General features: G+C 36.3%; 1 protein-coding gene across 1 annotated transcript; it reads left to right on the top strand.

The window, feature by feature from the left end:
- The first annotated feature begins 1,911 nt into the window (after nucleotides 1–1,911).
- On the top strand, nucleotides 1,912–10,026 carry LOC148908834 (uncharacterized). Its single transcript, XM_089036020.1, has 2 exons — nucleotides 1,912–2,012; nucleotides 9,381–10,026. The coding sequence occupies exon 2, from the start codon at nucleotides 9,384–9,386 to the stop codon at nucleotides 9,717–9,719; it is 336 nt and encodes a 111-aa protein (XP_088892146.1). The 5' UTR covers nucleotides 1,912–2,012; nucleotides 9,381–9,383; the 3' UTR covers nucleotides 9,720–10,026.
- The last annotated feature ends 1,614 nt before the right edge of the window (nucleotides 10,027–11,640 follow it).

Consider the following 11,640-nt stretch of genomic DNA (forward strand, 5'->3'; position numbering starts at 1 on the left):
AGTGTGCAAATAGAGGATATAGTTCTTGTGCGTTCCTTCGTCCACACTGCGCCGAGGAAGGCAGCTCTGATGAAAATGAGAAATAACTGCATCTTCTGTAAGTAAATCAGAGAAGAAACAAGCTCACGCGAAGACCTCAAGGAATGTTTAAAAAAATTGTCATTTAACTCATGTAACGGTGCTTAAATCTCATGACAGGATTCTTTGATATATCATAGTGCAATAAAGAAAAATTCTGAAGAAGTCCGTTATTATATTGTGCATAAAAGACACGACTCTCTTAGTCGACTCGCTTACCACAGCTGATTTTCCTCAATTTTCCCAATGTAAACTTTTTACATGCCCCGCCAGAGTTTCTGGTTCTCTCTCCAAAGGTAGCCCAAGTTAGGTTTCTGTGGTATGACGTATTAAGAAAATGTTCGGCGATCCTCATAAATACCTCAATAAAATTTTCAAAACGTAAAATAAAGTAAAGGAATCTTAGCTGACTTTTAAAAGGTAGCATGGAGATAAATTTATAATTTCCACCTGAAAGTGTAGTACCTCTTTCGCCCTGTGTGGTTAGACTTTGGATTAAGCAAGTTCTAGCATTTTTTTTCTTCACCTAGCGTTAAATACTGGAGAATGCCTACTAAAATGTTGATGACTAAACAACTTTGTTTCATGGGGCAAGTAAAAGCACTCTAGCACTTGAGCATTCTAATTTGTTTGATATTAGCCTCTAAGTATTCAAGCACGCTGAGTTCTCGTACTAATTAAGTTTACGGTTTCTTGCAAATGCTTTGTTTCTCGGTCAACCTTGCGAGTACCTAAAATCTTAACCCTGCGATGAAAGTATGGGTTTTGTTTGTTAACGCAATTTCATCGATACAAATACTTTGAAATTTCACTCTACTGTAACACTTAAATGTTCTATACAAAATATAAACAAAGAGACGACGCATTTGATCTTTGATGGAAGTAGGGGGCACGAATTTTTTGGAGTGCTCGATATTTTTTTTAGCTACACAAGGTGCTAAAAGTTTTTCAGTTAATAACGTGAAAGAAGAGCCAAGGGATCGCTTTCAAAGTAGTTGTGATGAGATCGTTTATTTATCAATGAAATTGAATTTCGAGGGAGTTTGGCAAGATGCGTAATGAGTTTTCAAGATTTTGTTTTTGGAAAATCGCGTGGAAAAACGGCTTGACTTGGTAAAAATGTATCGGGAATCCAACTCAAAACACTTGACATTGCTTGGGATGGAGAGCATAGATTTAGTTCGATACTCTAGAAAGTTTCCCAGTTATCGAGAGAATTCAAGAGAGTCATTTACGAAAACCTGGTTTTATGTGTACGTGTTGTTGAAGACACTGGTCCGTGCATGTGAATGGGCGGCGATCGATGCTCGAGTGATTTTAAAGCTTTTCTGTGAAATGAACAGGCAGTGAAGTATGTAAAGGTTATTGACCTGATACGAGTTGCGTGTAATAAAATCAAAATCCCGAAATAAATATACGGAATTTTACACAGAGTTTTACAGACATCCGCTGAAAAATCTTCCCTGTCTGTTTTTCGGACTGTTGTGGCTATCGTGTCACCGACTCCAAATCGTCGCCCAATCTCAGCTAAAAAAGATAACTTAATGAACACTAAAACGCTGCCAATATACCTTAGAAGAATAATCCATTCATTTCTAAAGCATTTTTCAGTCATTGGATCTTTCGCTTTGCTTCATAACTTCTCTTCTTTTGTTTCTCCATTTATTTTCTAGAACATTTTCCAGTTGTTGAGCTTATCGCTCCATGGCTTCACTTACTGTATTTGTTTGCCAATTGTTTCTTCTGTTTTTTGAGGCGTGTCCACTAATCATTGTCATTCAAATGTTAACTGAATTCGGAGCACATAAAAGGAGAACTGAGATAAAGAAATAATCTAACAGTCACAAGACAATTGGGAAGATTTCAACCGAAAGCTTTCTTTGCAAATTGCCTGTAAAAGTGTACCTCAAGAAAGTGAAGCCACATCAGCTGAGGTAAGCGAGACTAAGTGATGAGTTGCGTATATAATGCTCAATAAAGTGTTTCACACTTCATACTGGCCTGAAGTAATCAATGTGGAAGGATTCGCCACACCTTGAAAGGAGGCACGATGAAAAACAGACCAAAAAACATTCGAAAATCGTCCAAAACCAAAACTCTACATTTATGCATCAAATAGTCCTCTATACGCCGCTAATGCCTTACTGCGAGCAGGGTTCGATTCCCGGACCCAGTTGTGTATTTGAGGGGAGTTTTTCTCCCAGTCAGGGTTCTCTGCTAAAATCAAGCACTTAAACAAATCAATCGTCGAAAGCTTAAAAATGAGTATCCGGAGCGGGAGACGAGCAATCACTCCTTGCAAGTTCGACTGATAAATTTCCATTTCCATGCCACTCGGTTCCGCGTCAGTACACGACCAAGTCCAAAACGCTTCTGCTTCACTATGCCATTTGTGGGCGTTTTAAAACTTGAAAAACTTTCGTTTAGCCACACCAATAATCATAAAAAAATACATGAAATCCTAGAATACCGAACTGGTGTAGATGCCAACGTAATGGGACAACAAAAAATTAACGAAGATAAAGAAGTCCTTATCCAAGTCTCCCGATCACTGTGAACATTTTCAGAATTATTAAATGAAATTCATAATCTCAATCACAAGAAATTTCAGTGTTTTTGAGTTGAATTTCCGATAGATTTTTAGCGAATCAAATTGTATTTCCTCGCAATTTTTCTTAAACCGAAATCTCGAATAACTCATAAATACCTTATAAATAGTTCATAAATAAATGCATTTTGCGAAATTCTTGAAATTTAATTCCATAGTTAAATAAACTACATTGAATGCGATCCAAGGACTTTTCACTTAAATCGATATTTTCAATGTCTGCTTTGTTTCTGCACAAGGAGAGCTCCAAAATCACTCGCGCATCATCACCATCCATATGCACGATATGGTTTTGCACACTCGGTCCTCGCCTAGCAGACGCTATCAGACTCAAGTATTGATTCTCAATATAGTTTTTCTTCCAAGCTGTTTCTTGCCTCAACATTACACGACTTTAAATATATTTAAATTAAATTAAACTTCAATTAAATTTCAATATAAATCGTAGTCAGTATATTTTGTGTGTCATATAGTATTTTACATATATATTCATCCAACCGAACAAGCATGCACCTAACGCCAAGCTCATCTACTAGTGATGAGTTTAAAATCTTATACTCACTAATTATTCATGAGCTCATCGACCAACCAGGGTTTCTTATTTGTACCACGTGCAGTAGTTTGAAACCCCCATCAAATACGACCGCACCCATTTCAAAGTCCTACTCCTCAGACTTTGAAATATTTCAAAGTACTAGAACTTTGAAATAAAAACAAACATAACAAAAAGAGTATAAGATGTCGTGTCAAATACTCGTCACAGTATTTTATTAGGGTTTCAAAATCCTCGTGGAATTTCAAATGCCGAGGCGTATGGGTCGTGACCAGGAGTTTTAATACCTTGAAATACGGTTTCTACGACAAATAAGTATATAAGTTAAATATAGAGAATAACTAAAGTAAATCAAGAACCGGCGAAATTTGAATAATCAATGAAATGGAAAAAACCTTAATGACAGCTCTCGAGAAAACGCACGACGGACCTTACATAATAACAGGAGAAACATGGATGATGTGGATGAACTGATATTTAATGATGACAAGTTAGGATTTTAGTTTTAGATTTTCGAATGTATTTTGGTTTGTTATGCAGTTATTTTAATCAAGCCTTGTACATGTTGCCTATGATAACTTTAAAGTTAGGCCCTGTAGTTCATACTTTAAGGCCCCGTCCACACTATGCCGGATAAATTTGAATCCGCAACTTTCACATCGAAACCGAAAAAAAAGTTTTCCGTCCACACATGAAAACGGATAAATTGTTTCGCGTCCAGACTAGTCCGATCAGAGGCGGCGAAAACGCTTCATTGCACATCTGAGCATGTGCATCGAAGCTGAAATTGAACCCGCGGTGAGTTTTCAGCTTCCCGCCATGTTCCCATAACAATCATGCCGGCTAACCGTATTACACCTTTTGCTGTTCATTAACCGCAAAGGAATATTCATTCAAGCGAAAAAGCATTATCATTAGCGCGAAGAGGCACACAATAACGCGAACGGAGTTTCAAGAGCGCGATGGAACTTTCATTAAGGAATTTAGCATAACATTGGACAATCATGAATATGTTTATGCAGGTTCATTAGCGTTTTCGAAGTTTCATTAGCGCCTTTGTGCAATCAATAGACAAAACCACACATTCAATAACGGTTTTTGGACATTCATTAGCGCAATACATAACGTATTAGAGCTGTCCGTTTTAGCGGCATTGGCACAACATATGCCATGCCATTCGATTAAAGAGATTTCACTTAATTCTTAGTTTGACATACTTTGGAACTAATTAGTGGGTGTGATCCACACTATCATTACATTTGCATATAATCCGCATCTTTCTTCTTGTGTTTAGAATTACGAGATACAGCTAGAACGACTTGTCCGAGTTATAAAAAAAGAATATTTGTACTCGACGAGGTTCATTTTGTTTGTTTGTTTGGGTCTTGGTTTCGTAATTACCTAGGCGAAGCTCAAAGTAATAATTTAGATAAGATAATTTAGATTAATAGGACAACTCTCACAGGCTTAGGCTTGCAGAATCATCGTGCAACAAAAGCGTCTGGCTAGCAAAGGCTAGTAGTTCGTTCCACTTGCTGAACAAAAAACAAAACAAAAAAACGAAAAAGAAGCAAATGAATGTATAGGGGTATTAAGTTTAATATGTAATTCTCTTAGGATTTATTTGATGTTCATCATTCACAACAAAACACAGGCTTTTATTTCTTTAAAACTTGTTTAAGCTTTCAATCATCGTTGTCATCAAATGTTGACTGCCACTTTTTCAGAACCTCTGAATGGGCTTCTGCAGCTTCTTTTACAGCTTTCAGCACATCTGGAAGGGAGTCTGTCGCCTCTTGCACTCTTGTTTTCTTCCTAAGATTTGAGACGAAAATATATATAATTGGTCATTTCAGAGTTATGAAATAAACTGTAATTTTTTGAAATCAAACCAGTCGAAAAACTAACCATATCTCTAAAAATAACTTATCAACTTTTGATATGGTCAAAGTTACGGTACCAATTGGACAAATACCCAATTAATGAGAGGCTGTGCATGCGCAAGTTATGTCTGTGGATTTTGACACTCCGTTAATCATTCAAAGTATGTAGCCGATCGGAGTGTGAGTACGAAGTAGCTACTCTTAAGTTTGTTAAGATAATTCCCTTGTTTTACTCCGCGCATTTTTAAAACAAAAAGCATGAAACTCGTAAAGTTTTCCCCGATAAACTGAAAAAAAAGCATGTGCACAAGCAAATAACTATTTTACCTTTTCTTGAGTAAAAAAAAAAAAAAAAAAAAAACGCGAAAGAGTGTCAGTTTTTGATCATTTTGCGATGTTATTTTAAATGAATCAAAAACAAGAATAGTGACCCCCTCTTTTTAAGAAACCCTATGGCATAGTTGATGCTCACACAAAGTTTTAGGACAAAGTTATTGGCAACTTTTTTTCAAGGGATTTGCCTAAAATCACATTTTACTTTTTTCGAGAAGGCTCTCCAGAAACCTTTTTTACTAGCGTCATCATGATACAACCCATCGTCACGTTCAGCAAGATGTTTGTTTCGCAGTGATGACATCACTTCAGTTGGGCTGTTGCAGTTTGCCAAGGGAAGATACCTGGTTTGCCTGTCGCGTTCTTCCGCTGTTTGGTTACTTTTGACACTCTCCTCTGCCTCATCTGAACTCTTTTCACTCGTAAACTCTTCCAAGATGCTAGTTGGTTGAGCACTATCGACAGAACTTAAAAATGAACAACAAACCAAAACATGATTTTTCAGTTAGCGTAACAACATATTTAACTTGGTACATAATGAATTTAGAGGTTAGGATGAGGATAAAAATTATTTCAAAAATTTGAGAAGAAATAAACTCACCTTACAATCTTCAAAAGTTTCGAATTAATTCTTTTTCTGACTCTTCCTTCTGCAAGTTTTCCTTCTGCTTGGACTCGCTACTTGCTTCGTAGTATTTTCTTGCGTCTTCAGGGAGCATTTCTAAATGTCTCTTTATGAAGATAACTATGGCCCGGTAATCCTTTTGGTGCGTTTGAAATGCTCTTTCTATTAGCAAATCTTCAGCATCCGAAAACCTTACTCTTTTGAATTTTTGCCGTTGTTTCACAGTGGCTGGTGAGCTGGCCAAAGAATTAGAAGTGGCAGTTGGGGGTAACTCGTGGAACAGGACTTGGTACGTGTACTTCTCCTGTCATGGCCGCTCTCAGGAAAACATTATCAGTGTTGTAGCGGTATTTCTCCGGCTGCATTGTGACAATACTGAAGTGTGAAGCTCAAAAACAAGGGCTTTATATAGCTGTAGCGGTATTATGAGTGCAAAATGAGTGCAAAAACACGATCTCGCAAGTTATTGCATGCAGTGTAGAAAAATTTATAGATTCAAAGTGCGTGCAATGCTGCTAATACGCGGAACATACAAAAGAAAAACACGATCTCATAAATATTGGATGCAATGCAATGCTGCTATAGAAAAAGACACGCGATCTCACGAGCAAAATTAACGCGAAAACCTTTCTGACAATGATAATTATCGCGCTCAACAAAACCCTGTTCCAGTTTAAAAAGAGAATATTTCTCCAAGTCTCTCAGAAACGCCGGTGACTATGATGTGTATGAAAAAACTATGAAAACAGATCGATTTAATGCATTAAATGAATGATTCTTAGTTACATATTAATTATACTGTCACGCCAGAGTGCCTGATTCATTGGTTCCTCTCAAGGCGATATTCACACTTTCTCTTTATTCCATGCAACTTACATACAAAGACAATAAAAGATATAAAACAATGGTGGCATATTATTTGCCGAACTGATCGTTATGCCGCTAAAACGGACAGCTCTATTACACCTTTTGCTGTTCATTAACCGCAAAGGAATATTCATTGAAGTGAAGAAGCATTGTCATTAGAGCGAACAGGCATACAATAAGGCGAACGGAGTCTCAATAGTGCGATGGAACGTTCATTAAGAAATTTAGCATTGAATTTGACAATCATGAATATGCTTGCGTGGGTTCATTAACGTTTTCGAACTTTCATTAGCGTTTTGGTGCAGACAATAAACCACAACACACATTCAATACAGTGTTTTGGACATTTATTTACGCAATACAATATAAGTATATTATGCTTTTACGATTGTACATTTTCAAAAACAAAAAGTGAATTTATCCTTGAATGTGTTCTCTATTTAAACATCTTGGACGATATTTTTATATGTGGTTGTACCATTTTATGCATTTCTGTGGATCTTCATAGGCCCTCACAAGACGCTAGTCTGACTCATTTGGAATTTGGTTTATTTGTTGAACCATTGCAACATCCAAAAAAGAGGGATTAAAAAACTCAGAACTGACTTAATATTTATACCTAACGGCGCTTTGTTTGTACGAAATCATATTCACGGCTTGTAAAAAAAAAAAAAAAAAAAAAAAAAAATGAAAAGACAGTTAAAATCCTACAATTCCTAGTGGAAAATATACTTATATTGTATTGCGTAAATAAATGTCCAAAACACTGTATTGAATGTGTGCTGTGGTTTATTGTCTGCACCAAAACGCTAATGAAAGTTCGAAAACGTTAATGAACCCACGCAAACATATTCATGATTATCAAATTCAATGCTAAATTTCTTAATGAACGTTCCATCGCACTATTGAGACTCCGTTCGCCTTATTGTATGCCTGTTCGCTCTAATGACAATGCTTCTTCGCTTCAATGAATATTCCTCTGCGGTTAATGAACAGCAAAAGGTGTACATATACGTATTACATATACAATACATAATGTATTGCGCTAATGAATGTCCAAAAACCGTTATTGAATGTGTGGTTTTGTCTATTGATTGCACAAAGGCGCTAATGAAACTTCGAAAACGCTAATGAACCTGCACAAACATATTCATGATTGTCCAATGTTATGCTAAATTCCTTAATGAAAGTTCCATCGCGCTCTTGAAACTCCGTTCGCGTTATTGTGTGCCTCTTCGCGCTAATGATAATGCTTTTTCGCTTGAATGAATATTCCTTTGCGGTTAATGAACAGCAAAAGGTGTAGTGTGGACGGAGAACATTTCGTATCCGATTTTTTTCGGGTACGATGACGTCATGATTGTCATGGGAACATGGCGGGAAGGCTAAAAATTCACCGCGGGCTCAATTTCAGCTTCGATGCACATGCTCAGATGTGCAATGAAGCGTTTTTGCCGCCTCTGATCGGACTAGTGTGAACGCGAAACATTTTATTCGTTTTCATGTGTGGACGGAAAACTTTTTTTTCGGTTTCGGTGTGAGTTTCGGATTCAAATTTATCCGGCATAGTGTGGACGGGGCCTAATACGGATAGCCGGCGTTTTAAATTGTTCCACTCTGGAGACCGTATTCGAAAAAAATCGTTTTCGGTGAAGAATTGTTCTGGATTCGCCCGGACTAGTGTGGACGGTAGGCCTAACCGAATAAATAAAATTCGGATTCAAATTTATCCGGCATAATGTGGACGGAGCCTTACACTAGATAGGTAGCTTACATTTTGCATAAAATTAAATGTAATTGAAATTAGGTAGATGATACATTGTTCTAATTACATGGTATGCGATACAAAGGACTTTTTCAGTTTCTCTTCATTGTGCTATGATACTGATATATGTAAATGAGAATATATATATATATACTGATATACTTACTGTGGAGCTAGTCACCGGGGCCACTCACACCAATAAAACAAGACAAGCAAATAAAATGTAGAATGAAAACAATACATTCCAACTTTGGGTAGTCGAGCAAATCAGAAACCTACACACTTACACGAGAATGGTAATTTAATGGTAATTATTTAATCAATTTGACCCTGATGTTTCGTGTAAACCACTAGATAGCCATTGTTATTTTCTCTTGGGAATAAAGGAATATGTCGAATGGGTATTGTTTTCTGCTGCTATCTGATTCGCTTTACTATCCAAAGTTGGAATGTACTGTTTTTATAAATTGATTGGTTCTCGCTGTCTAAAGTAGGGGCCCCCAGTTATAGCAGTCACACTGTAATATACCAGTTTGAAATGAGGAATCCTGTCATGAGTTTTGGGCACAGTTATAAGAGTCACCGAGTATTTCAAAATATTCCTATTTAAAATATTCCTTTATAAGACTTATATTAAGCTTGTTTCTGTTCTGTTTTACTCGTTACAGAAAATGCAGTTCTTTCTTATTTTCACCGTTGCTGCCTTCGCGGTCGGTGCTGTTGCTGAGCGCAAGAGAAACATCGTCAATCCACCTACAAGACAGTGTTCTGGTCATTGCGAAAGAAAAGATTCTAACGGTGACTGCGTGAAGGACATCAAGTGCATGATGGGAAAGAGAAACATCGTCAACCCACCTACAAGACAGTGTTCTGGTCATTGCGAAAGAAAAGATTCTAACGGTGACTGCGTGCAGGACATCAAGTGCATGACGGGAAAGAGGAGGATCGTCATTCCAACCCGACACTTGGCCCCTGCGAAAAGAAAAAATCCGGTGAATGCGTGGTAGACCTCTTAAAATGCAGACAGCATTATAGTGAAAGCAAAAGATAAAATACTGGATTAACTAAATGCCGTAATAAGCACGTCTCAGCTGTAACTCCATATCTTGTTTAATTTCAAATCTTTAATTGTACTTATGGTATCAATTCTTTTGCATAGTGTATGTTGTTTTCTCGAAATTGTATTCGCTATACGAGGGACAACAATTCTGTTCAGTAATCACCCATTTCACGTTTTCAAGTATTGTAACTTAATTAAGGTAAATCGTGAGCTATAACTCCTATACTCATAACGAATTAAATAAAAATCCATTGCGTGCCTCAAAGAAAAATCTTTAAATTGTTTTATTTTCTGACTCATCTCAGGACACAAGAGGTCTTATGGGGGTGCAAGTGATTGTATCCTAAAATGTGGCATGATGGGTGTGAAATTACCTGTTAGCTAATTCCGTAGGAATACCGTCGATATTTCCCATCGAGAAAACGATGTGGTTGCACAGCGCTGTTGTCACGTCGATAAGAAATAAAACAGAATTGCACAAAGGCCAAGCCTTTTTCTCTTATTTAAATGTTTTACGAACAGTCCCTTTGATAAAAATACTTGAATGACAACTTGGATAAGAAGTTCTTTTTTGTTATTGTGAACCTGTTGGCTACCTATTGTCTTAAAGTGAAAAAATATAGTTGAAATATTAAAATGAATGAGATCAAAAATGAGAAAAATGAGAATATGATCATTGCTGTTTAAGTTTCACTCACATTAAACTAATCCTTAGAATTCTTTTATATGACAAAATGCAGATTCTCAGCATCATTAAGGCATGGCTCTCAGATGAAAAACTGATTTGCTATATCATAGCCAGTTTTCTACGAATCTTCCCCAAACTTGGCAAGTTAATGTCTTTTGTGAAAAGAAGGAACCTTAGAGCCTTGGTTACCATGGAAACTAAGTCACATGACCACAAGGCCGCCATCTTGGATTTTTAAACAAGCCGTTTGTAAACGTACCGAAACATCTTTAAAAGTCACGAAAATGCAGATTACTATTCATATTCACAATGCCTATATGGATCTAATTGGATATCTTGGAAATTATTTTAAGTTTAATTTTTAGAATATTTTCTATTTTTTCCAAAAAATTTAAAATATTCTAAAAATTAAACTTAATATAATTTCCAAGATATCCAATTAGATCCATATAGGTATTGCAAATATCAAAAGGAATATGGATTTTCAGGACTTTTGAAGTAGTTTCAATACGATTACAAACGATTTTTAAAAAAAATCCAAGATGGCGGCCTTGTGGTCACGTGACCTGGTTTCCATGGTAACAGATATGCGGTAATTGCTTGCCTTGAAGAATTACTACTACGAGCCAAATTTGGGAAAGATTCATAGTAAACTGTCAAAGATATGAATAAATAACTGATTTTTCATCACTTCCTCAAAAGAGCCATGCCTTAATGGTGCTCAGTTATCGGTCGTGTCGATTTATGTCTTGTGTACAAACTAGGATACTCATTTTCTCATCGGATTTTGTCTAACCTCCATCCAATATGTACCGTATTTACCGTACCAGTTCTTCTCTCAGTAATGAGCATTTTAGAGCAAAACTAATATTTAATTTAAGGCTTGCAAAACGATGAGAAAAAGATGAGAAACGTTGTAGTATACAGTTATACATTTATACAAATACCTAATAAGATGCATATTGCAATTTCATTTTTTAACCTCCAAAACCAATTGATTTATAATCTGTAGGAAGTAAAAAACAAGAATAAAATATTTTGACGTTCATTGAATGAAACAAATAATAAATAAAGCGAGTTTTCTGTTCTGCATATCATTAAATATACTGAATGAATTAAGTATTTGTATAAATGTATACTACAACCTCTCTGCAATCAAGTATATATATACTATATATAT

The sequence above is a fragment of the Actinia tenebrosa genome, unplaced genomic scaffold (genome assembly GCF_029948245.1).
Source record: "Actinia tenebrosa isolate PJP-AT-01 unplaced genomic scaffold, QUT_ActTen_1.0 PGA_scaffold3__52_contigs__length_22856419, whole genome shotgun sequence".
In the NCBI taxonomy this organism is placed as follows: domain Eukaryota; kingdom Metazoa; phylum Cnidaria; class Anthozoa; order Actiniaria; family Actiniidae; genus Actinia; species Actinia tenebrosa.

Excerpts from the sequence above, each read along its gene's own strand:
- LOC148908834 (XM_089036020.1), top strand. The coding sequence starts at position 9,384 with ATGCAGTTCTTTCTTATTTTCACCGTTGCTGCCTTCGCGGTCGGTGCT.